Source organism: Vicia villosa, linkage group LG5 (genome assembly GCF_029867415.1).
Source record: "Vicia villosa cultivar HV-30 ecotype Madison, WI linkage group LG5, Vvil1.0, whole genome shotgun sequence".
Taxonomy (NCBI): domain Eukaryota; kingdom Viridiplantae; phylum Streptophyta; class Magnoliopsida; order Fabales; family Fabaceae; genus Vicia; species Vicia villosa.
The window spans coordinates 44418239-44445898 of NC_081184.1; the positions used below are offsets into that span (position 1 = coordinate 44418239).

General features: G+C 37.9%; 1 protein-coding gene and 2 non-coding genes across 3 annotated transcripts; 2 read left to right on the forward strand and 1 right to left on the reverse strand.

Annotated features, from left to right (window-relative positions):
* Positions 1 to 27660, reverse strand: LOC131604588 (uncharacterized). The gene is made up of 8 exons (XM_058877021.1): positions 27493 to 27660; positions 27049 to 27364; positions 26062 to 26190; positions 14921 to 16268; positions 14664 to 14845; positions 13562 to 14159; positions 1051 to 1186; positions 1 to 651 (listed from the first exon to the last, which is right to left on the reverse strand). The coding sequence occupies exons 1-8, from the start codon at positions 27658 to 27660 to the stop codon at positions 1 to 3; spliced, it is 3528 nt and encodes a 1175-aa protein (XP_058733004.1).
* LOC131608345 (small nucleolar RNA R71) lies at positions 18297 to 18403 on the forward strand. Its single transcript, XR_009285611.1, has one exon. It is a non-coding gene; the product is annotated as a small nucleolar RNA R71 (small nucleolar RNA).
* Positions 24219 to 24325, forward strand: LOC131608391 (small nucleolar RNA R71). Its single transcript, XR_009285655.1, has one exon. It is a non-coding gene; the product is annotated as a small nucleolar RNA R71 (small nucleolar RNA).

Genomic DNA, 27660 nt, shown 5'->3' on the forward strand with positions numbered 1-27660 from the left:
TTAAGTTGGTGAAATAGTAGCAAATTCTCTCACTCTTTTTCTTTTATTGAGCATGTCCTTCATGGACTTGGAATAATTTGGCATTTGCTCAATTTCTTCTATCAAAGGTATATCGATATGGAGATGTTTGAGTATCTTCATAAACTTTCCAAATTGTTGCTCTTCTTTTGCTTTCCTAATCCTTTGAGGAAAAGGAGGTGGTGGTAACTCTTGAACAAACTTCTTCTCACTAATTGACTTTGTCAAGACTTCATGTTGCTTTACAGACTTTAGAGTCTTGTCACGCTTGATTTCAGCTCGTCTGTCTTTATCATCTTCTAATGAGGTAGGTTTCTCATCAGACTTGTCTTTTTCTTCAGTGTTATCCTTATCAGACAAGACTTCATTTGTCTCAGATTCTTTGTGTGTTAGGGGTTCACATTCCCTTCCACTTCTTAACTTGATAACTTTGCATGTCTCTACATTCTTCACTCTAAAAGAAAATGGTATTTTCGTTAAACTAGGGAGTGTCCCCTGTGGTCTGGATCTCAAAGCGGGTGCAATCTTCCCCAGTTGGTTCTCTAGATTTTTAATACTCACACCTTGTGCTAAGAACTGATTCTTTGTTTCTTGAATGAATGATTTCAAGATGTTTTCCAAGTGATTGTTGCCCTGAGTAGGTGCGGCAAAACTAGGAGGAACTTGTGGTGTCTGATTAGCTTAGGTAGTTTGAGGCTTCGATTGACCTTGATTGTTGCTCCATGAAAAATTTGGGTGGTTGCGCCATCCAGGATTGTAAGTGTTACTATAGGGGTTGTTGTACCGGTTGTTATTTCCCACATAGTTTACTAAAACTGGGTTTGCGGTACACTCTTCAAACAAATGTGCCCCTCCATAATAGACATCGGAAACCTCTTATGCGTCTGTAACCACCTTTACTGGCTCAGGTTTAGGCGCGTTTGGAGTCATCAAACTCTTCATCATCCTATGAATTTGTGCTACTTATGCAGCAAGTGCAATAGTCTCGGTGACTTCCTGAACTCCAGCTAGCCTTTTTTGAGTTGTACTCACATTAGCTCTTGTTGTAGGCCATTGATACGTATTGGTCGTGATACTTTCTATCATTCGATATCCTTCTTCATAAGACTTAGACAATAGCTCTCCTTCACTATATGCATCAAGCATGTTCCTTGATGATGGAACCAACCTGTAGCAGTGAAATTTGTGAGACTAAAGCCAGTGAATAGACTTAGCTCATTTGTTTTAAAATAGAGTCGCCACCGCGCTTTTTTGTTTCCAAAGGAAATGGGAGAAATAGCGAATAAAACCCACTGAAGTTTTTAAAATCAAAACTAATAAAATAAATAGAGATTTAGGTACGAGGGGTTTGTTATGAAAGGGGAAGGTTTTAAGCACCCCTCACATCTATGGTACTCCATAGGAACCTCTTTAAAAATATTGTTATCATTGTTGTTTTTATTTTGAAAACGCCTTTATGTTCTTTTTTAAATAAAGTGGGGGATGAGAAAATAAGGTTTTAAAAGTGAGCTCCGTAAGACATCGCATCTTAGGCCTACATACCCCTTAAGTACAATAGGGAAGTTAGACCTTTTGTAGTTCCTCTTAAAAGGAAAAATAAAAGAGCCAAAGTGGCCAAAATCTTTTTGGGTGTTGAGCTTTAACAATACTCAACGGGTTTTAAAATGTTAAACTTTAACAATACTTAACAAGTTTTAATAAAAAGGGGACCAAGCTTTAACAATACAAGGTCAATGGACTAAGAGTAGTTTTACCGGGAGTAATTCTCCTCTTAGTACCAAGGTTTTAAAGAAGGGATTGGTTGAGCTTTAACTATACAAAACCAAAGGTTGATTTTTAGGGGTTGGTTACGCTTTAACAATACAAAACCATTTTCAAAAACAAGTGCAAAGCTTTAACAATACTAAGCACAAAGATAAAAAAGAGATTAAGTACCTTGACAATTTTAGTCAATACCATTCCCATTCCTAAGGATTTTTCAACAACAACTTTAAGTACTCACTCAATGGATACCTCAAGTGTGTGTGTGTGTGTGTGTGTGTGTGTGATAACATGTGTCACAAAAAACAATAAAGTGAGTATAACGAAGATCAATGTAAACTCAAATTATAATGGATAAAAGATGTTTAATACCTTTGGATCATTTCATGTATGAATGAAGATGATGAATGATGGATGGATATATGTATCTCATGCATGTAGGGTAGTAAATAAAGTATATACAATGATAATACAATGGATAACAAGTACAAAAATACAAGGATGGCAATCAACAAGTATATGTACATTAACAAGATGAAGAGATCAAAGCAACAATTCATATTAACATGGGGAAGCAAAGATCAAGAAGTTTTGAATTAGGGTTTTGAAATTAGAGTTTTGAATTAAACCTAATTGATTTTTATTTTATTTCAATATACCAAACTCTAAAAGAGAGTTGGTTTATGGGTACATGGTATAGTCAAAGGAACATTGATCTAACCCTATAAATATTCACACAATAATATTGACAATTTATTTAGAGAAAATCTTAAAAGGAAAATGATTTTGTGTATTTTAAAATCCATAAAGACTTGTTTTTATTTTAATTTTTGAATGATGAAAATAAATAATATTTTTGGATTTTTAATCATAATATCGTGAATAAGCAACACACAAAAAATTGGGGTCAAAATGATTAATTTTTCTATCTTTTATAGATTTTCAAAGTTTAAATAAAAATGAAGGAAACAAGTGCTAAAAAATAGACTTGGCCTTGGTGGGGTTTGAATTCAGGTCACCAAGGTTACTAGCGCAAAACATAACTAACCAACCAACACGCGCTATTTGAAAATAATATACATTCAGTTCAATATAACACAAAAAAAAAAAAGTGGTGAATGGTTTTGAAAAATAAAAGAAAACAAAGTGTTAAAAGGGGGGATCGAACCCACGCCCTTTGAGACATGCTACAAACACACACACACACAAACCAACTTAGCTAAACAATGTATTCATACATAAAACACCTTGCAATAAATATATAATAAACTTAGTTCATAAATTTAAACATTCAGACTTCATCTTCAACCTCACGTTCAAAATTTATGGAAAATCAAAATCCTCAAATCTTAATCATTTTCAACAATTCAAGATGTAAATATGTTCATCATTCACTCACGAATTCAGCCATATAAGTATCATTCATTTATTCAAACTAAAACACGTGAATTTCTAAAAATACTCAAGAACCCAAAAATTTCAAATTAAAACTAAATGCTTAATCTGAACAATTGATCCCTAAAATCTTAGGGCTATTACTCCCTACATTGTTCTGAGTGGAATGGTATCAAGAAATGCAAAAATTGATGCTTAAATGATAGAGTTCTTGTTTGAGTTCCTTACCTCTAAAAATGGAAATCAAACTCTTGCTTAGAGGTGTTACAGAACTGATGCAATGATCTGGATAGCTTCCCTAATATCCAAGGGTGCTATCTGGGTGCTTGGAATGGATTGAACTCCTTTGGAACCTTCTACCCAAAGTTACCTATTAAACAAGAAAATAAAAATGGAACTTGAGGTTCCAAGTGTTACATATGTGGTTTGAGGGTTTGTATAGTCTCTATATGTGATATAGAAGGTATTTGGATGCCTGGTTTTGACAATGTGTGTATTGAACAAGAGTTGGATGGTTAAGGTTTCAAGTGATGCTTTAATGTAGGTTAGAAGGTGATTTCTGGCTAGAGGTGTTTTTGAGGGTGGTGGAGATGATGTAAACCTTCTAAATGATGATTAGAAGCTGTTGGAATGGTTGTTAGACACTAGGAACTTGTGGAACTCAAAATCACACAAAAAAATGCAAAGCTGGAAAAATGAGAATCTCAAGTGAGGTAGTGACTAGGAGAATTCCGGTTCGTTTGATGCTAAGAGCGATGCTCTCTATTTATAGGCATAAATTAGGGTTTATGGAGGGAAAAATCTGATCAATTAGAGTTAACATGTGATACTTGTACCATTTTGCTTCTTCCTGAAGAAACATGAAAGTTATGGTTTCAATGGAAGGTACAAGGCTTTAAACATGCTTGTATGGAATTTATCTAAACATTAGGAGCCTGATTGTGGTGTTTAACTTGCTTTTGATGCAGAGCAAATAAGTTAGAGGCTCAATGCAAGAGTTGTTGGTGATTAAAGCCTCTATTTCAAAATACAAGTGTGATCTTTATGCCATAAGTGGAATGATTTAATGGTTAATGATCAAAGCACTTGTTTAATAGCTCAAAAACACTCAAAATCATCTAATTATGGTGTCTCCAACAAGTTATGGGAGCTATAAACAAGATTCCTTCAGATTTGATTTGGTGTTGAATCTTTGTGCTTCGTGTTCATGCTTGAAATTCAAGTGTTATGGAGCCATATTGACAAAATAATATCTCCTAGCTCAAGTGATGAAAGATTGTGCTAATGGTATCTTTTGAAAGCCATTTCTACATACTTCAGTCCACTTGTTTAAAGTTTTCACAAACTCATTTGGGATCATAGTGAAAAATGGCCATAAAGTTGGAAGAATTCCATGTTAAAACACTTAAAATTTCTCTAAGTTTTTTGAACATAAACTTCTTGATCCTGTTAGAACAAGATTTGTTCTGATCAATATTCTTAGTTTTGATGATAACAAGGATATGAATTTTGTATGAGATAATGTGGTACTCTAATACTATGCAATTTCCATTTCAGGAATTATACAAAGAGTATGCACAAAATCAGCGCAAGAGGCAACTGACTCAGAAGGTTCAGCATGCAACATCAGAACATGGTCTGGCAAGACATCAGAAGATGGTCAAGCAGAATCAAAACATGGGTCTATGGAAGCATCAGAAGAACTTGAGATCAGAAGCAGAAGCACTGAAGTTCTCATGGTATCACGCTCAGAAGCACTTCAAGGTCATAAGACAAGAAGATGCTCTGCACCAAGCTGTTTGACTCTGATGACATTCAAACGTTGTTTACACAAACATCAGATCAGAAGCAAGTACTAGACTGGCAGGCTACGCTGACTGACAAAAGGAACATTAGAAGCTATTAAAGGCCACGTCAGTAGACACAGCGGAAACAAGGCTCGAGGTAGTTGACAAAAGAGTGAAACATTAAATGCAATGCTGTACGGAATACGCAAAGCATTAAATGCTCCCAACGGTCATCTTCTCAAGTGCCTATAAATATGGTGTTCTGATGAGAAGCAATGTTACGAACTCTAAACCAACTTGCACATACGCTGTTCAAATCAAAAAGCTCTCAAATTTCGTCATCAAGCTCACTACATTGCTGTTGTAATATATTAGTGAGATTAAGCTTAAACTTTAAGAGAAATATCACAGTTGTGATTATAGCTTTTCAGAAGCATTGTAATACTCTTAGAATTTGTTTACATTAATTTGTAAAGGACTAGAGTGATCAGGGTGTTGATCAGTATACTCTAGAAAGTCTTAGAAGTTGTCTAAGCAGATTGTTCCTAGAGTGATCAGGTTGTGATCAGGATACTCTAGAAGACTTAGAGAGTCTCTAAGTGGAAAACCATTGTAATCAAGTGTGATTAGTGGATTAAATCCTCAGGTGAGGTAAATCACTCCAAGGGGGTGGACTGGAGTAGTTTAGTTAACAACGAACCAGGATAAAAATCTTTGTGCAAAGTGTTTTTATCTTACAAGTTTTTAAAGCTACACTTATTCAAACCCCCCCCCCTTTCTAAGTGTTTTTCTATCCTTCAATTGGCATCAGAGCACCGGTTCTAAGGTGCAAGCACTTAACCGTGTTTAGAAAAGATTCAGGAAGAGAAAAACGCTTCAGTAAAAGATGGCTGGTGAAATTCCAACAAACACACCTACATCTACATCTGGTTCTGCTGAGCAATACAATGGAAATGGTAACAATGGTTATACTAGACCACCAGTATTTGATGGTGAAAACTTTGAATACTGGAAAGATAATTTGGAAAGTTACTTCCTTGGTCTAGATTGTGACTTATGGGATCTTCTGGTGGATGGTTACAAACATCCAGTGAATGCTACTGGCGTAAGGCTTACAAGACAAGAAATGAATGATGATCAAAAGAAGCTTTTAAAAAATCATCATAAATGTAGGACTGTTTTGCTGAATGCTATCTCTCATGCTGAGTATGAGAAGATATCTAACAGGGAAACTGCCCATGATATATATGAGTCATTGAAAATGACCCATGAAGGAAACGCTCAAGTCAAAGAGACCAAAGCTCTTGCTCTAATCCAGAAATATGAAGCCTTCAAGATGGAGGACGATGAAGATATTGAGATGATGTTCTCAAGATTTCAAACGCTAACTGCTGGATTAAGAGTTCTGGATAAAGGCTACACCAAGGTTGATCATGTAAAGAAAATCATCAGAAGCTTGCCCAGAAGATGGAGCCCAATGGTGACTGCATTCAAGATTGCAAAGAATCTGAATGAAGTCTCTTTGGAAGAGCTAATCAGTGCCTTGAGAAGCCATGAGATAGATCTGGATGCAAATGAGCCTCAGAAGAAAGGTAAGTCTATTGCATTAAAATCTAATATTAAAAAATGCACTAACGCTTTTCAGGCTGAAGAAGTAGATTCTAAAGAATCAGAATCACAAGAAGAAGATGAACTGTCCATGATCTCCAGAAGGGTAAACCAACTCTGGAAGAGCAAACAAAGGAAGTTCAAAAGCTTCAGAAGTTCAAAGAAATTTGAACGAGGAGAATCTTCTGGTGGCAGAAGATCTGACAAGAAGAAAGTTGTCTGCTATGAGTGCAATGAGCCTGGACACTGATCGCGACTTTACGTGTCTATAAATCTGATAACTGCAAGTGCACAGTCGTGTCGTGTAGTTTTAAAAGATATCGAATCCACAGGGACTATGAATCGATCTACCGTTATCTAAGGTTACTATGTAAAGCTAGGAGTACTAAAATTTCGATTGTTCCTAAGGGAAAGTGATTGTGAGAGAATAAAGAATAATAATAAAAGACAGGTATCAGTATGTATTTCGTTTAACTAAAGGTAATCCGAAGGTCCATTGGCTTTTGCGTAATTAAATTAAAAATCTTTACTAATTGCAATTGGTTAAAAATCCTCGTCTCAAACTTTCGCTCTGTTGAGTCAGACTACTATCCTAATCCTAATGTACGCTTTCGCCATCCCATTAGATTTTAGAAGAGCTTTTTGGAAACAATGTAATTAATAAAATGCCTATTTTACGAGGTCGTTATCTATTTAAATCTCCTAATCTCAAACTTTCGCTCTGTTGACTCGGAACATGCTAATATCCCTAACGTACGCTTTCGCCATCCCGCTCGAGTGTAAAAACAATTTTTGAAAATAAATAAGTTCCAATTAGTTTTAATACGCTTTCGCCATCCTTAAAACTAATGTCCTATGTCTACTATCCAGTTAAAGATCTCAAACTTTCGCTCTATTGATTTTAACCTTTGACCGTCCTAATCCCTCAAACTTTCGCTCTATTGGTTTTAAGACTTACTAATCAAACTAGACATATAAACCAAAAATAAGTGATAATTAATAAAACATAATTTAAGCCAATTTATTTCGGACCCCTACGATTAACTTACTTTACATACCGACACCTTTAGTATTTTAGCCAGACATATTAATACGATTAAACATGCATAAATCGGTTCGGTTCATAATAATAAGCATATTAAGTGGCATATAATATATCATGCAAATAAATAATATAAATAAGGCGGTAAATAAAAAAAACCTGAATTAAAATAAATCTGGATTGAATTGAATCTTGAAGTACTCGAACTTCCACCACAGGTTGGCTGGATCGTTCTTCGGAATTTAAATGGCAGAAAATAAAAACAAGGAAAATAAAGCGATAAACCTAACGTAAGGCTAGATCTATGAAAAGTTCACAACAATTTCCAGTGTAGAAATCGTTGTGAGAAAATAGACGGTTAAATGAAAGCAGAATAAGGAAAAGCAGTTCGCGGTACAATTTCGGCAACACTTCGTTGGCAGGAAATCGGACCCTTTGGAAGTGGGATAGCAGGTCCTATTTATAGGAGGAGGTTTGCAGTTGGAATCCGTGAAGTGAGGAACTTTCTGCAGACTGGGCGTGGAGACGTGGGTCTCCGTTTCTTCAGGAAGACTTGAGACGTGCGTCTCAAGTGGAGAAAATCTTGGGCAGTTGGAGACGGGCGTCTCCTCTTGGTGACGTGGCTGAAGAGAACGTGGAGACGTGCGTCTCCACTTGCTTGCAGGTCTGGGCCACGCGCCTTTTGATTCATGGTGGGCTGAATATCTCTTTTGGGCCTTTTTGGGTCTTAATTGCACCCCTCTTTCGTTTCAGCACTCCCTTTTCATCTTTTAGGCATAAATATTGGTCATTTAAGCTCAATTTTCTTTCCTTTTCGCAAATAGTCGTAATTGAAGTGTAAAACCTGAAATAAAGCAAATACACGCGTAATATCATAATAAATTAACATAATAAACGGAAAATGCTATAAATATCTATGGATTTTAGGCTAAATATACGATATAAAATCGTGTTATCAAATTCCCCCAGACTTGAACCTTTGCTTGTCCTCAAGCAAAATAAGAAGATAAAGATAAATGAAACACACTTCCACCACGTCGTTCAATCATACTTAGCTACATAGTGTTCTTATTCGGAAATAACGAATCTTAGCAATAAACCTATAGTAACAACACTAAACAACTCCCAGTATGCATACCAATCCGAATCATGCCATTATAGCTCGACCTATTTGACTTGTCATCATGTTTCACCCTTTTCATTCGCGCGCAATCACATTAAGCCCATTATCTTGACACGCACATAGCAGAGTAGTCGGTTAGTGACTATGATCCTTCTCATGGAGTTCTGGCACAATATGTGGTATACTCCTTAGCATTCACTTGTGGATTGTGGGGAATCGGACAATAGTCCTTCCTACCAAGTTCATTACCAGATGACTTCTGAACCAATCGACAGTGAGTTTTTAGATTCTTTGTATATGAGATTTGCGACCGTTAGGTTAAATGATCTTGTGAGGATCACCTTACTTAGTAGGCACATTTCTTCTTATAGCTGAACACATAATTATTATGAGGATCATACACTTATATTCATCGACTCTCTGCGTAGTTTGTATCTAAGACGGTGCCGACTGCTAGAATAAACTACTAAGGGTTATTTCAAAACTTAAAGTCGATGGTTTTGGTATAACGGGTATTCAAATCGGTTATGTATACTCGGGGGTTTTAGAGTGTTGCGATAATAAGGATATTGACTAATTCAGTTTCGGTTCGTTGAGTGATTGAGTAGCTTCGTATTTCTTGAACGTGTGGGGTTTGCGTTTATCGTTTAGGAGCAAAAATTTTTGTTATGGCTCAAGAAAATGGAAGAAATTGAAATAACTACGGAATTATACATATAAGACTTAAATTCCATAAATATTCTTTTATTGAATTAGAAAAACATTACAAGGAAGGGAAATAAACAGAAGGGAAATAAAACTAAAGGAAATATAAATAATACGACTCCCCCAGACATAGATGATGCAATGTCCTCAGTGCATAAGAACTACTCCTCATTGTTGCGGTTTCGAGAACTGCTCGCGCCTCTTGTACGAACACGGCGATGTCTATCAGGAGAGTCATTAACACGAATGTCAAGATCATGCAAATATGTGGCAATTTCAGCGTATTGACTTTCGTTCCTAATAGCATAGTCTCGGTGCTCCTGTTGCATCTCTCGGATGAGCCTAATTGTTTCAGTTTGGTTTGTCTGCATAGCTTGAACGAGTTGATCTTGGCGATGAATAGCAGCATACATGGCTTCAAGAGTGATAGGCGGAGGGTTGTTTGGAGGAGGTTGGTTGACATCAGCTTGTCCTTGGTTGAGCTCTTCTTCATTTGCATCCATAGGTTCATTAGGATGATCAGGTTGGTTATCTTGAGGATTGTCTTCAATAAGCCTCCAACGCTGAACATAACGGATGTTGATTCTTTCAGGACATGGAAGGATGACATAAGGAATCAGAACTTTGTTGACGACCAAGGTGTATCGGCCATCATGGCGTGGCGAAACCAAGTGGGAGTCACGGCAATAGGTGAGGTCAAGTGATTGAGCAGGCATCATGAGATGAGAGAGTGAAAGGAGCTCGTCACCAAGACCTAAAGCACAGGCCAAGGAAGTAATAATTCCGCCAAACAAAAAGGGATTTGTAGCGGGGGCGTTGACACAGCCTTGGATGTGTTGGAGCATAAACGGTGCGGCATTAAAACGGATGTTGTTTAGCGCACAGTAAAGGAAGAATAGTTCATGTTGATTTACCTTGTGGTTGTTGGATCGCGCAAAAATAGTATGCCCCAAAACACGTTGAAAATAACGTATAGCGGGGTTTTGAATGTGAGAAGCATGTAGGGCCCTCCAACCAGTTTGAACTTCGCCAGTGAGGTGAAACCATAGGTCGAAGGCATGTTGTTCCCATGAACGACCATTGAGTTCTTGAAAGATATTGCGGAGAGCATTCGGTGATGTATTGAAATTCAAGTACGTAGCCACAACTTCTTGATCCAGTGTATATTCACGGTTGAACATCCTAAATTGGATGCTACCGGTTGAGAGTGGTTGATCAGAAGGAGTGTCGTAACTGAAAGAACTCAAGAATTCTAAGACGAGCGGCTCATAAGTGGGTACGAGTTCGGTACAGAGATGGTGTAGGCTAGATTTAGTGAGTAAACGGGTAACACCATCAATGAGGCCTAGAGTTTCTAGACATTCGGTGTTCACAAATTTTGTGGGAACAACCGAACGTTCGTAGAAAGCGAGGTATTTGGTTCTTTGAGCATCATTGTCGTCTTCGCGGAATATAATATTGTTAAGGTTAGGGGGTGGTCTCTCAGGACGCACACTACGGATGATTGAACGTGGAGGCATGATGAGTTTGAAGATGAAAAATAAAGATGGTATTAGAATGGTAGAAAAGAAATGGTATGAAGGTTGTGAAGAATAAGAGTGGTGGTGGTGTGGTTTTATAGTGAGGTTTGAAAATGGTGTGGTAAATGGAGAATTTAATATGGATTTATGGTGGTGTTTGAATTTTGAATAGAATAGAGAAATGGGAAATGAATGGAGTTTAAGAGGTGAATGATGGAGGATGAATGAGGTTAATGGAGTTTAAATGGAATAAATAGGGGAAGAATGAGGAGAATGAATTTTGAAATTCAAATTCAAAATTCAAGAGGGAGAGAGGAATGGTCTGCGTGGTCAAATGCAGACTGCTAGCCTTGGGAGACGTGCGTCTCAGGCAGTCAGTCTGCTGGGGCAGAGCATGGAGACGTGCGTCTCCTGTCCTTGCATGCTGAGGTCTGGTCCCACAGAGGTGGAGACGGGCGTCTCCTGTGACATGCAAGTGGGTCACGCATGCAGGTGACCAGACAGTGCTGACTGATACCATTAATAGCAAAAAGGTGTCCATCAGTTCAGAACAGTGTCGAATTTCAATACCATTAACAGCAAAAAGTGATAGCCAGGCAAATATATATAGCAGTTAATAGCAGTGTAATATAACACAACAGCAGTAGTGAATAAAATATTGCATTTTAAAATTAAATCAGTACTGAGTGTTAACAATAGCAGAATGGAAAAGTGCAGAAAAAATGAAAATCTAAACTAGAAATAGAAATTACTAAAACTAGAAATAAAAATCTAATAATCTAATGCGGTAACATCTAGCCACGTCTATTGTTGTTCTGATTAGACTGAATGTGTTTGAAAACTTCGTCGAACTGAGCATTGACGGTGTCGATGAAATCGAAGAAATGCATTTGCAAAGTGTGAAGCTCGTTGCGCACATGTTGTACATCTTGTTGTAGCGCATTGATTGCTTGTTCGTGCGTATTCAGATTAGGCATTCTTTGATTCACCGATGCGGTGGATGTAGCGGGTTGTTGTTGCTCGACCTCGACATCAGTCATATCAACAGTGTGATCTTCAACGGAATCTTCAGAACGAGTTTCAGGCTCATACTCAGATACAGGCTCGTCAATAGGAAGAGGTTCATAATCAGGAATGGGTTCATCAACAGGAAGAGGTTCATAATAACCAGGAGGTGTTTCAGGTTCAGATTCAGATGCAGGCATTTCCTCATCAAAATGTTCATAAGCTTGAGGAGTCTCAGGTGATGGCTCTCTCTCAGGAATCTGACCATAGTAAAGCCAGTTGGTAGGGTTGTGCACACTTGTCCTAGGATTCGGTAAGGTGAACTGATACCAAACTTTGTTATCAATGAGCAATTCAAAACGATCAGGTCCAAGATTACCGATGATACCTCGATTAAAGCAGAAATTGATGTCCATAGAGGTATGGGTACCAAAAGGTGTCAATCTAAGCAAAGGCACTCTCATTCCTATGGCATTAGCGATCATAGTGACAAATCCGCCAATCCTAATGGGTGAAACTTCGTCTTGCGTGATGCGCTCGAAGTTTGTTAGCATGAATGCGATGGCATTGACCGGACGATTCTGAGATGTACAAAACATGATGAACAACTCTTCTCTAGTTACTTCAGTGACATTATCTGGTTTGCCAAAAATATAGTGAGCAAGGATTTTGTGAAAGTAGCGGAAAGCAGGATTGTGGATATTCTCAGATTGAAATTCATTCTCTTCAGGGTTGTCGTTTCCAGTGATCTTGCCCCAGTATTTTTCCAACTCCCAGTATGGAAGATTTTCTTCAGCTACTTGGGCGTATGCATCAGGTCCATGAGGTAGTTCTAACATTTCAGCAAAATCTCGGATGCAGAAATTAAACTCCATACCAAAGAGTCTAAAGAGAATAACTCCTTTTTTCAGCCCTTGTCCACAGTTTGGAAGATAGGTCAGGGAGCTCAGGAATTCCAGGGTGAGCTTCCGATAAGTGCTAAACTTGCGGAACAAGTGAGAACCAGTCCAACCGATTTGGTTAAGCAGGTGTAGGATGCTTTCTTCGATACCAAGCTTCACCATAGTTGGTTGGTGAGGATAGCAAGTCAATTCCATGTGTCTTTCAGCCAGCTTGTTAAATCTTGCTTCTTGTCCTCTACCACGGAACACAACTTCCATATTGTCAACTTCTTGCATCGTAGTTAGTAATTAAATGAAAAACCTAGAAGTTGAAAATATTAGGATAAGTTAGAATTAGGCTAGTGTTAATTTAAAATAAAAAAAATATTAAAATTAAGCTTAGGTAACAAGTTATAATAATAGATATAATTATAACGGAAATATTTTCTCAAATCAAGATAGTAGTTATAATTATAATAATTATTATAAGATGTATGAAAAATCAAAAATGATTAAAATTAAAATTAAAAATAGAATAAAGTTTTAAAAATGAAAAATAAAAATAAAATAAAAAATATAGAAAAATTAAAGTTCTAATAAAATAAAATAGAAGAATAAATAAATGTGGGTTGTCTCCCACCAAGCGCTTTGTTTAATGTCGTAAGCTCGACGATTTAAAAATAGAAAACTATTTTTTCGAAAAAACGGGCAGTTCGTCAAGTTTAAAAACTTCGATGTTTTCATCGTATTCGAGATGATGGTAATACTTAAGACGTTGCCCATTTACGACAAAAGGTTTGACGGTTTCGCCTTTGATTTCTATCGCTCCACTCGGAAATATGTTAGTTACTTCGAAAGGGCCAGACCATCTAGATCGTAACTTACCAGGAAATAATTTTAGCCTAGAATTAAATAAGAGCACTTTATCGCCTATGCTAAAATTTTTCCTAGATATACGCTTGTCGTGCCATTTTTTCGTTCGCTCTTTATAGATTTTGGCGTTTTCGTAAGCGTCTTGTCTAAGTTCTTCTAATTCGTTTATGTCTAGAAGTCGTTTCTCACCAGCGGCAGTGTAGTTTAGGTTTAAGTTCTTAATGGCCCAATAGGCTTTATGTTCTAGCTCTACTGGTAGGTGGCATGATTTTCCATAAACGAGTTTGAATGGGGTAGTTCCTATTGGAGTTTTGAAAGCTGTTCTATAAGCCCATAAAGCTTCATTTAGCTTGGTTGACCAATCTTTCCTCGATATAGCAACAGTTTTCTCTAATATTTGTTTTATTTCACGGTTAGATACTTCTACTTGACCGCTTGTTTGTGGATGATATGGTGTGGCTATTCGATGATTTACTCCATATTTTCGAAGGAGTTTCTCAAGTATTCTTGAAATGAAATGGGAACCACCATCGCTAATTACCAATCTTGGCACACCGAACCTAGGAAAGATGACGTTTTTGAAAAGTTTAATAACTACTCGTGTATCGTTTGTAGGAGAGGCGATAGCTTCTATCCATTTTGAAACATAGTCGACGGCTACGAGTATATATTGATTTCCAAACGATGACGGAAACGGTCCCATGAAGTCTATTCCCCAGACGTCAAATATTTCTACTTCTAGAATGCCTTTTTGAGGCATTTCATCGCGTCTTGAAATGTTTCCAGTTCGTTGGCATCTATTACAGCTTAGTACAGCAAAATAGACGTCTTTCCACAGGTTGGGCCAGAAAAGTCCAGATTGAAGGATTTTGGCGCAGGTTCTAGATGTGCTATGATGTCCTCCACACGGTGCAGAATGACAGTGTGTTATTATGCTTCTTATCTCTTCCTCGGGTACACAACGTCTAAAGATTCCATCGGGGCCTCTTTTGAAAAGGAGTGGGTCGTCCCAATAGTAATGTTTTAGGTCATGGAAGAATTTCTTTTTCTGTTGGTAGCTTAGATCAGGAGGAAGCACACCAGCAGCTAGGTAATTTACGAAATCTGCATACCAAGGTGCGTCAGATCGGGCTAAAGCTATTTCAGCTAATTTCTCGGTTTCAGAGTTTGGATGGTATGGTTCGAATTCATTTGCTTCTAATTGGGCGATGAGTCTTTCATAAGGGAAATCATCGTCAATTGGTACTTGTTCGGGTTTCAGATTTTCCAATCGAGAGAGGTGATCTGCTACGACATTTTCAGTGCCTTTCTTATCTTTAATTTCCAGGTCGAATTCTTGTAGTAACAAGATCCATCTCAAAAGTCTTGGTTTAGCGTCCTTTTTGGTTAGGAGGTACCTAATGGCGGCGTGGTCAGTGTATATGATTATTTTGGCTCCTACCAGGTAAGAACGGAATTTGTCTAATGCGAATACGACAGCTAATAGTTCTTTTTCTGTCGTGGCATAATTCATCTGAGCTTCGTCTAGGGTTCTACTCGCATAATATATGACATGTAGTTTCTTATCCTTTCTTTGTCCTAGAACGGCTCCTACAGCATAATCACTTGCGTCACACATTATTTCGAAAGGCTCATTCCAGTCGGGAGGTTGCATAATTGGCGCAGAGATCAATGCTTGTTTAAGCGTTTGAAATGCTTCAGTGCATTTATCGGTGAAAACAAATTCGGCGTCTTTCATGAGTAGTTCAGTTAAGGGTTTGGTTATTTTAGAGAAATCCTTAATGAAGCGTCGGTAAAAACCAGCATGTCCCAGAAAACTTCTTATTTCTCTAACGGTTTTGGGAGGTTGAAGGTTTTCGATAATTTCGATTTTTGCTTTATCAACTTCGATTCCTCTATCGGATACGATGTGTCCAAGTACAATTCCTTGTCGAACCATGAAATGGCATTTTTCCCAATTAAGGACTAGGTTTACGCTTACGCATCGTTTAAGCACCATTTCAAGGTTTTCTAAACATGTTTCAAAACTTCCTCCACAGACAGAGAAGTCGTCCATAAAGACCTCCATTATTCCATCTAGGAAGTCGGCAAATATTGCCATCATGCATCTTTGGAAGGTCGCGGGTGCATTGCAGAGTCCAAAAGGCATTCGTCTATAGGCGAATGTACCATAAGGACAGGTGAATGTGGTCTTCTCTTGGTCGTCAGGGTGGATAGGAATTTGGAAAAATCCGGAGTATCCATCCAGATAACAAAAATGTGAGTGTTTAGCTAGGCGTTCGAGCATTTGATCTATGAAAGGTAAAGGGAAATGGTCTTTTCGGGTAGCTTTATTTAGCTTCCTATAGTCAATGCACATCCTCCATCCAGTTTGGGTACGTTGTGCTACAGATTCTCCTTTTGCGTTAGTGATTACAGTGACTCCTCCTTTCTTTGGTACGACGTGAACAGGGCTAACCCATTTACTATCAGATATAGGATATATTATTCCAGCTTCTAGCAGTTTTTGGATTTCCTTTTTAACCACATCGCTCATAATAGGATTTATTCGCCTTTGATGTTCCCTAGAGGTTTTACTATCGTCTTCGAGCATAATGCGGTGCATACACAGAGAAGGGCTTATACCTTTCAGATCTGATATGTTGTATCCTAAAGCGGTTTAGTTCTTCGTCTAGAAATTCGTATCTAAGATCGGTAGGAAGTGTCTTCAGCTCTATAGCAGGTTTCTTTGGTCCAGGTATAGGATCAGGGGTTAAAGCTAAGCATTCACTCAGGTGGTTATCTTGATATTCCTCACGCCAGTTGTCATCTTCAAAAATTGGCGGCATAGGAATTCTTAGGGTTTCGGTTTCCTTATTTGGTTCGGATTTTATTTCCTTGACACACTCGTCGATTATGTCAGCAGAACAGCATGTGTCAATTATAGAAGGTGCTTTTAGGAATTGGGAAAGGATAAATTCTATTTTCTCTTCTCCTACTTCGAAAGTAAGCTTTCCTCGCTTTACATCTATAATTGCACCAGCGGTCGCTAAAAATGGTCTTCCTAAAATGATCGGGATGTTAGAATCTTCTTGGATATCCATAATGATGAAGTCAGTCGGGATGTAGAATTGACCTACACGAACAGGGATATTCTCTAACATTCCTACAGGATATTTGACTGAACGGTCTGCTAGTTGAAGAGACATTCTTGTTGCTTTAAGCTCACCTAGATTGAGTTTCTTACAGGTCGAAAGAGGCATCAAACTAACACTAGCTCCTAAATCGCACAAGTCTTTCTCTATGATGGTTTTTCCAATTACGCAGGGTATAGAGAAACTACCAGGGTCTTTCAGTTTTGGAGGCATGTTGTTTTGGATGATAGCGCTACATTCAGCGGTAAGCGTTATAGTTTCGTTATCCTCGAGTTTCTTTTTGTTTGATAAGATTTCTTTTAAGAACTTAGCGTACGAAGGCATCTCAGTTATGGCTTCTGTGAATGGTATGGTTATGTTTAATTGCTTCAGAAGTTCTACAAATCTTTTAAATTGCGCTTCGGTTTTTGATTTGGCTAATCTTTGAGGGTAAGGAATTGGTGGCTTGTAAGGTGGTGGTGGAACATAAGGTTTCTCTTTTTCGGGTTCCACTTCGTTATTGTTCTCATCAGTCTTAGCAGTTTGTTCGTCGGTTGTTTTCTTTTGGGTTTCCTTTGGCTCTTGTTGTGACATGGGTACGTTTTGGGTTCTAGGATCTATGGGTCCATCGTAATTAGTTCCACTTCGTAGTGTTATCGCGTTCGCATGTCCTTTAGGATTAGGTTGTGGTTGAGCAGGAAACGTGCCAGCAGGGGCAGCAGTAGGTGCTTGTTGTTGAGCTACTTGTGAGATTTGAGTTTCTAACATTTTGTTATGCGTAGCTAAAGCATCTACTTTGTTCGATAGTTGTTTTAGTTGCTCGCTATTGTGGATGTTTTGATTCAGGAAGTCTTTATTGGTTTGTTGTTGGGAAGCTATGAAGTTCTCCATCATGATTTCTAGGTTTGACTTCCTAGGGGTGTTTTGAGCAGCTACAGGCGCTTTTTGGTAGCCAGGTGGTACAGCAGGTGCTTGTCCAGGCGCGTACAACGCATTGTTGTTCTTATAAGAAAAGTTCGGGTGGTTTTTCCATCCAGGGTTGTACGTGTTAGAATAAGGGTTTCCTTGAGCGTAATTTACTTGATCAGATGGGACTCCAGTCAAGAGTTGGCATTCAGCAACTACATGCCCAGTCAATCCACAAATCTCGCAGTTAGGTGCTACAGCGGCAGCGGTGGCTGAAGGAGTGATGGTCAAATTCTCGATCTTTTGAGTTAAAGCGTCTACTTTAGCGTTAACGCGGTCTATACCACTAATTTCGTACATTCCTCCTTTGGTTTGGGCTTTCTCTAGAGCGGCGCGTTCTCCTCCCCATTGGTAATGGTTTTGTGCCATGTTCTCTATGAGTTTGTATGCTTCATCATGGGGTTTGTCCATTAATGCTCCGCCAGCAGCGGCATCTATAGTCATTTTAGTGTTATATAAGAGACCACCATAAAAGGTATGGATGATCAGCCATGGTTCGAGTCCATGATGAGGGCATATTCTAAGCATGTCCTTGTAACGTTCCCAAGCTTCGAAAAGCGATTCGTTATCTTTCTGGGTAAATCCGTTGATTTGACCTCTAAGCATAGCAGTTTTGCTAGGCGGAAAGTATCTTGCTAAGAATACTCTCTTCAATTCGTCCCACGTAGTTATGGAATTGGAAGGCAGGGATTGAAGCCACGCTCTCGCTCTATCTCTCAAGGAGAAAGGAAAAAGGCGTAATCGAATAGCTTCGGAACTAACGTTGTTGGCTTTGATAGTGTCGGCGTATTGCACGAACACAGATAAATGGAGATTGGGGTCGTCTACAGGGCTTCCAGAGAATTGATTCTGTTGAACAGCTTGGACCAGTGAAGGTTTCAGCTCGAAATTGTTCGCTTCAATCGCAGGTGGTGCGATACTTGAATGCGGTTCAGCGCGCGAAGGAGCGGCATAGTCTCTAAGAGGACGAATAGCAGCCATCTCTAACTTCGGGGTGATTTGATTGATTTGATCAGTAAAAATCAATTCCTGATTAATCGGGATTTCTGCTACTTCGGGAAGGTTGCGAGCTCGACGTTTAACGTTAATGAAACGTTCGATCTCGTTAATTCGTTGTATTAAGTCTCCTCCTTGTGAACGAGTATTTGGCATACAATCGTTCAAAAAGAAAGGGAAGAATTTTCCTAGTCTCTACGGTGTAACAGTGAGTTACGATATCGACTTAAATAGTCCCCGGCAACGGCGCCAAAAACTTGATCGCGACTTTACGTGTCTATAAATCTGATAACTGCAAGTGCACAGTCGTGTCGTGTAGTTTTAAAAGATATCGAATCCACAGGGACTATGAATCGATCTACCGTTATCTAAGGTTACTATGTAAAGCTAGGAGTACTAAAATTTCGATTGTTCCTAAGGGAAAGTGATTGTGAGAGAATAAAGAATAATAATAAAAGACAGGTATCAGTATGTATTTCGTTTAACTAAAGGTAATCCGAAGGTCCATTGGCTTTTGCGTAATTAAATTTAAAATCTTTACTAATTGCAATTGGTTAAAAATCCTCGTCTCAAACTTTCGCTCTGTTGAGTCAGACTACTATCCTAATCCTAATGTACGCTTTCGCCATCCCATTAGATTTTAGAAGAGCTTTTTGGAAACAATGTAATTAATAAAATGCCTATTTTACGAGGTCGTTATCTATTTAAATCTCCTAATCTCAAACTTTCGCTCTGTTGACTCGGAACATGCTAATATCCCTAACGTACGCTTTCGCCATCCCGCTCGAGTGTAAAAACAATTTTTGAAAATAAATAAGTTCCAATTAGTTTTAATACGCTTTCGCCATCCTTAAAACTAATGTCCTATGTCTACTATCCAGTTAAAGATCTCAAACTTTCGCTCTATTGATTTTAACCTTTGACCGTCCTAATCCCTCAAACTTTCGCTCTATTGGTTTTAAGACTTACTAATCAAACTAGACATATAAACCAAAAATAAGTGATAATTAATAAAACATAATTTAAGCCAATTTATTTCGGACCCCTACGATTAACTTACTTTACATACCGACACCTTTAGTATTTTAGCCAGACATATTAATACGATTAAACATGCATAAATCGGTTCGGTTCATAATAATAAGCATATTAAGTGGCATAAAATATATCATGCAAATAAATAATATAAATAAGGCGGTAAATAAAAAAAACCTGAATTAAAATAAATCTGGATTGAATTGAATCTTGAAGTACTCGAACTTCCACCACAGGTTGGCTGGATCGTTCTTCGGAATTTAAATGGCAGAAAATAAAAACAAGGAAAATAAAGCGATAAACCTAACGTAAGGCTAGATCTATGAAAAGTTCACAACAATTTCCAGTGTAGAAATCGTTGTGAGAAAATAGACGGTTAAATGAAAGCAGAATAAGGAAAAGCAGTTCGCGGTACAATTTCGGCAGCACTTCGTTGGCAGGAAATCGGACCCTTTGGAAGTGGGATAGCAGGTCCTATTTATAGGAGGAGGTTTGCAGTTGGAATCCGTGAAGTGAGGAACTTTCTGCAGACTGGGCGTGGAGACGTGGGTCTCCGTTTCTTCAGGAAGACTTGAGACGTGCGTCTCAAGTGGAGAAAATCTTGGGCAGTTGGAGACGGGCGTCTCCTCTTGGTGACGTGGCTGAAGAGAACGTGGAGACGTGCGTCTCCACTTGCTTGCAGGTCTGGGCCACGCGCCTTTTGATTCATGGTGGGCTGAATATCTCTTTTGGGCCTTTTTGGGTCTTAATTGCACCCCTCTTTCGTTTCAGCACTCCCTTTTCATCTTTTAGGCATAAATATTGGTCATTTAAGCTCAATTTTCTTTCCTTTTCGCAAATAGTCGTAATTGAAGTGTAAAACCTGAAATAAAGCAAATACACGCGTAATATCATAATAAATTAACATAATAAACGGAAAATGCTATAAATATCTATGGATTTTAGGCTAAATATACGATATAAAATCGTGTTATCAGACACTTCAAGAATGAATGTCCAAAACTTCAGAAGGAGAATCCCAAGAAGAAGTTTCATAAGAAGAAAGGTCTTATGGCAACATGGGATGATTCTGAATCAGAATCAGAATCAGACTCTGAAGGAGAGCAAGCCAACTTTGCACTGATGGCCACAGTGGATGATGGATCAGAATCTACATCAGAATCAGATTCTGAAGAGGTATTTTCTGAACTATCTAGAGATGAATTAGTTTCCAGCTTGACTGAACTTCTGGAACTCAAGGCTCATCTTAGTATCAAATACAAAAAGCTGAAAAAGCAATTTGAATTTGAAACTAAGAAGCTGGAAGTGGAAAATTCTGAGCTTTCATGGAAAGGCAGAATGAGAGCAACAATGGGATTCATGATATACTGGCCAAGATCATGTCGATGCTAGGGTCATCTTAGATTGAATCTTAGACTGTTTCTTTTTTGCTTTGCAACATCTGTTTTTCTTTGCATCTTCTCTTGCCCTTCCTCTTGTACTTCTGAACTTTTTCTTCATGCTTAATGAAATTTATCCTTTTCTTCTATGTGTTTGTCGTGTTTTTCATCTAAATCTTTTATGTTTTTGATGTTATGACAAAAAGGGAGAGAAAAATGTGATAAATGGTGTGATTTATTTTATCAGTTGCTGGGAGAAAGGCTCCACATTTCTAACAGAACTTGCAAAGTTCTATGTCTTTGAGTGTTGTCTTGCAGGAATTGAAGATCCTCTTTAAAAGCTCAACATGAGAAGCAAAGAGATGGGGAAAAGCAATTCTATAAAGAATCAAGCTCTTGGAAATTGAAGCAAGCTGAGTGCTATAAAGCTTTAAGAATCGGAAGCAAGAAGGAAGAATGTTCTGATATTCTGATGATAGAATATACTTTCATTCTTATTCTTTATATGTTCTGATGCATGTTTTAGTTACAAAATATGCTCTGAAACATTTTATGTTTGTATGCTCTGATACATAATTATATGTTCTGATACATAATTATATGTTCTAATACATATTTTATGTTCTGAATCATTCATGCTGACTTTTGTCGTTTAGTTTGTTCTGTAACATTTCAGAATGTAGAGATGCTCGGATGATGCTCTGGTACATTCAACAATGTTCTGATACAATCTAGCATGCAATGACTCAAGAAAATATTCAAGTTCTGAAGCTGTCCTATGGAAGCAAGAATCAAAAGCTGTGAATGTTCTGAAGATCTAAGCATATGTAAAAGTCTCTACTAAAATACTCAGGGAAGTCTTTTATTTATAAAAATTCTCCTCGTATTTAATTCAGGGGGAGATTATTTATCTCAGGGGGAGATTGTTAATCTCAGGGGGAGACATTTTCACACATTGTCTATATGCTTGTGCTATAGCTGTGTAACTGTCTTTAGCCGTCTGATATTCTGATCGCAAATTCATATCATTTATGTATGTTTTTGTCATCATCAAAAAGGGGGAGATTGTTAGAACAAGATTTGTTCTGATCAATATTCTTAGTTTTGATGATAACAAGGATATGAATTTTGTATGAGATAATGTGGTACTCTAATACTATGCAATTTCCATTTCAGGAATTATACAAAGAGTATGCACAAAATCAGCGCAAGAGGCAACTGACTCAGAAGGTTCAGCATGCAACATCAGAACATGCTCTGGCAAGACATCAGAAGATGGTCAAGCAGAATCAGAACATGGGTCTATGGAAGCATCAGAAGAACTTGAGATCAGAAGCAGAAGCACTGAAGTTCTCATGGTATCACGCTCAGAAGCACTTCAAGGTCAGAAGACAAGAAGATGCTCTGCACCAAGCTGTTTGACTCTGATGACATTCAAACGTTGTTTACACAAACATCAGATCAGAAGCAAGTACTAGACTGGCAGGCTATGCTGACTGACAAAAGGAACGTTAGAAGCTATTAAAGGCAACGTCAGTAGACACAGCAGAAACAAGGCTCGAGGTAGTTGACAAAAGAGTGAAACATTAAATGCAATGCTGTACGGAATACGCAAAGCATTAAATGCTCCCAACGGTCATCTTCTCAAGTGCCTATAAATATGAAGTTCTGATGAGAAGCTATGTTACGAACTCTGAACCAACTTGCACATACGCTGTTCAAATCAAACAGCTCTCAAACTTCATCATCAAGCTCACTACATTCCTGTTGTAATATATTAGTGAGATTAAGCTTAAACTTTAAGAGAAATATCACAGTTGTGATTATAGCTTTTCAGAAGCATTGTAATACTCTTAGAATTTGTTTACATTAATTTGTAAAGGAATAGAGTGATCAGGGTGTTGATCAGTATACTCTAGAAAGTCTTAGAAGTTGTCTAAGCAGATTGTTCCTAGAGTGATCAGGTTGTGATCAGGATACTCTAGAAGACTTAGAGAGTCTCTAAGTGGAAAACCATTGTAATCAAGTGTGATTAGTGTATTAAATCCTCAGGTGAGGTAAATCACTCCAAGGGGGTGGACTGGAGTAGTTTAGTTAACAATGAACCAGGATAAAAATCTTTGTGCAAAGTGTTTTTATCTTACAAGTTTTTAAAGCTACACTTATTCAACCCCCCCCCCCCCTTTCTAAGTGTTTTTCTATCCTTCAGATCCAATATCTCTCATATAAATATTTTTTGAAGAAATGTTATAAGTGAAAAAGTTGTTTTTTTGATTTTTGAGTTGAGAGATTTTTGAGTTTGTAGGTGAAATTTGAAGTTCCCAAAGTGAGGTCAAAATCACTTAAAACCTTAATTTTGACTTTTGTTGAATTTTTTATCTTTGATTGATATTCTTGATTTTTCTTGATCAAATGGCTTTAATAATCATATTTTGATGATTTTGATCCTCAAAAATCCATAATTGACCAAATTTCTCAAAAGTCAAAGGTTGACCCACACAATTGACTTTTTCAAGATGAATTGCAATTTTGTGGATTCCACATGAATCAAGATCTCCTATTCAAATGAATGATATGAGTGGATTATAATGTTGATTTGGAGACCCTTGAATAATAGTTTGAGCCATGGAGCTATGTCTTGATTAAAAGTTAACTCTCCAAGTGAATAAGGTCAAAACCCTAATTTGGGCCTTAAATGAATTTGAAAGTTGTTGATCTTGGATTGAACCATCCTTGGTATTTTATTTTGATGGTGATAATCACTTGGGCAAATTGGAATGCTTGAACTTCTTTGTGGGCCTCAAAACCCTAATTTGCTCAGTCTCCTCGTGATCAGTCTGTTGTCTTGGAACACAAGCAACAAGCAAAAATTTTTGGTATTTTGGGTTAGCAAATGATGGATGCATGATGATGGTGATCCTACTATTTGGAATAGGGTGGGATCTCAGTGGTAAAAAATTGGGGTACAACAGAACCCATTGTAAAATGTCTCAAGTTGAATACAAATAGGAATGCCATGGTGAGGGCACTGCCTAAGTAACTCTTTAAATCTTTCCCAAGCTTCAAAAAGTGACTCTTCATCTCCTTTCCTAAATGAGGTAATTTCATTTCTCATATTTGCATTCTTGGAAGATGAAAATACTTAGCCAAGAACTTCTCAGCCAAGTCATTCCATGTAGCAATGGAATTTGGCTCTAAGGATTTCAACCAACTCTTGGCTTTATCCCTTAGAGAGTAAGGAAACAATATGAGCCTGAAGGCGTCATCAGTCACGCCTGTGATTTTGAAGTTTCTAGCTACATCCAGGAATTGCCTCAAATGTACATGAGGATCTTCAGTAAGTGCTCCAGAATACTGACTAGTGGTTTGTAACATCTGAAACATCATGGGCTTTAACTCAAACTGGGGTGATTTCTGGCAAGACAATGCCAGTACTCATGGAGTTTGGATCAAAAATAGCATAGTCTCTGATGTTTCTTTCCCTGTAATTGGAAATACCAATGATGTCAGTATTTTTTCCATGACTAGAATAGGCCCTAGAACAGGATCTTCAGCCATAACTTGTGGTATCTCAAGAGGGTCAATATTGGCTTAATCCGCCACTAGAACCTCTGGTTGACGTCTAGCTCTCCTTTGCGTTCGCAGGGCTCCCAATGTTTTGTCAGGTTCAGAATATCCACTGTGAGTTGGACGTGATGATTTGTGCATGCAATAACGTAACACGTGTCGTGACACCAAACTACAGCGGACTGTCAAAAACACAATTGCTTAAAATGAATAGAATCAAATAGAAAAATAAAAAGGTAATAATCATTCCCCGACAACGGCGCCAAAAACTTGTTTGCAATTCTATAGTGTCACATGCAAGTATACATGTTGGAATTATAGCAAGTGATCAATAAAATAGTATCGTACCCACAGGGAGTGCTACTACGGAGACATGACTTTTGTATTAACTCTATTTTTCGTTTTAAGCATAAGTAGGTAAGAAATAAAAATGATTGTTGGATTTGAGTCTTCAAGAAAGATAATAACCTAAGAGAGGCTTGAAGTAGAACTTGAGACAGCTAAATCTTCGAGAAACAACTTCAGTCGTGCCAGTTTTCATCAACAAGCATAGAAAGGAATAGGGAGAGAAACTTCAGCACACTTCCTCAACACACTTTAGGAAATTTTATCTTTGTAACCAAAAAATGCTGACCTTTTTCCAAATGATTCTTCAAGCTGCTTTTATAGACCAAGAAAACTAGGGTTTCTATTGTGTCTTGGATATTGGGCCTCGGATCAAGAATCACCCAACCCAAGGGATCCTAAACGTCTTTAGTAAGAACAAAAAGGGCTTCATTACTAGAAGACAGTAGTGGGTGGACAAGGTGAATTAAGCAGGCTCTCACAGCAGGCGGCGCAGCAGTGTACTTTTTGCAGACTTTTGTTTAGTAGTGCTGCTTGCTTCCACTTTGTATTTGAATATTTTCCCTTCTCATTTTCAGTGCCCAATACACTTCTTCCCTCTAGTATGACTATTTCGCCTCTTTTATACTAGCTTGCACTTTATTCCCTTACGAATTAGACTTCCTTCCTCACGGTATACTTTTTTAATTGCTTAGTCATGCCTCATCATGCCTCTTTGCTAACTCCTGCGTTCAAAACAACATTAAACCAACAAAAGGGAGCACCTAATATGCTCCACACTAACTAATCTAACACAACAAATAAACATAAAAACTCAACAGGTTTAAAATAAAATAACATTAAACAAATTACTAACAAGGCATGCATTAACTCACAAAATATGGGTTAACATAGGAACAATGTTAGCAATCCATTGAGGGTATACTGAAGTGCCAAGGATACCTGCATCTATCTGCTTTAAAACCTCAATCTTAATCTTCTCCTCCATATCGAGATGACTTCTTCTCAACTTTAGCTTGACAGGAGGGCATTCGGGCTTCAACGGAAAATGTTGCTCCACAGTATCTGTGTCTAACCCAGGCACGTCATGGTAGGACCAAGAAAAAATGTCAACATACTATTTTAAAAGCTCTACCATCCTCTTCTTAACATCTTGAACAAGCAGTGCCCCAAGTTTTGACTTCCTTCTTATCCTCTTCAGAACCTAAGTTAATCACTTCCAACAGCTCTTTGTATGGATGAATGGTGTCTTCTATGTACTCAAGCAATCGGGAAATCTCATCAGGAATACGTTCTTCATTTTCTTCTTCTGCCTCATACACTAGACATTCAAAGTTGGGAGTGGGTGCAGGGTCATTACTTTCAATGGTTTTATTGATTAATCTGCACATGTGATTATTTTTATTTTAGGAAAAGAAAAGATATATGCAAATAAGTAATCATGCAAAATATGGCAATTATTAACACATTTTAAAGGTTTTTTGTGTTACCACTTTACAGAAAAATAAAAAAGAAAAAAAATCACATATATGCGAGAATAAAATGACTTTTATTGATGATTTTAATGTTTGAAACAAACAGGAAAAGCCCCAACAACATCATTTTCACCTTAGGCAGAGTGAAAGGATTTTGAAAAACATAAAAAAATAAATTACTTTGAAATAAGAGTACACTTAGGAACATATACGGAGATCCAATTCTTGGTCATCTATCCACAGGTCACAAAGTTTGGCTTCTCTAGCTCTGGTTCATCTTCAATAATGGAATCTACCTCTGGAGGAGTCGAATGTAGGAACCCAATGCTAAGAAATCTCTCCTGGTAAAGGCAAGAAGCAGATCCTGACTTCATCATTGACTTTCCTGAGGAATAAAATCCCAAGCCAGCTCTATTCTTGTTCTCTTACAAACTTACAACTTTTCCACATACACCTGAGGGTCCTCTCTGCACCACTTGCGAAGCATCTTTAAAAGATGCAATAGAAGCTTTATCTTTCTTGAATTCATCATTAACAAACAGGGCCTGGAACGCTATTCTAATGACAGTTTCATCAGCTTCTATAGTAGGAAACAAAGAGAGATAACTAATCAGCAAGGCTTGCTTTCCATTCACAACAACCAACTTTCCATTCTTCACAAATTTTACCTTCTGGTGCAGGGTGGACCTAATTGCCTCAGCTTCATGATTCCATGGGCGTCCCAACAAACAACTGTATGCTGGGAAGGTGTCCATGACCTGAAATGTGACCTAAAAAACGAATGGACCAATACAAATGGGCAAATCGACTTCCCCAATCATTTACTTCTTTGACCCATCAAAATCTTTCACTATCACATTGATATATCTCATTGTTGTGCCTCCATAAGACAACTTACCAAGAGTATTTTTGGGATAACATTCAGCAAAGAACCAGTATCAATCAACACATTGGAAAACGTGTCTTCTTTACAACTAACAGAGATGTGTAAATCCATGTTGTGATATCTTCCTTCCTCAAGCAAATCCTCATCATTAAAGCTCAAGTTGTTGCACGCAATTATCAT

Excerpts from the sequence above, each read along its gene's own strand:
- LOC131604588 (XM_058877021.1), bottom strand. The coding sequence starts at position 27,660 with ATGATAATTGCGTGCAACAACTTGAGCTTTAATGATGAGGATTTGCTT. Across the intron at positions 27,365-27,492 it reads TTATCCCAAAAATACTCTTG|GTCACATTTCAGGTCATGGA; the intron begins GTAAGTTGTCTT and ends TTCGTTTTTTAG. Across the intron at positions 16,269-26,061 it reads TTTAAAGCAGATAGATGCAG|GAATAAATCCTATTATGAGC; the intron begins GTATCCTTGGCA and ends AACATCAAAGGC.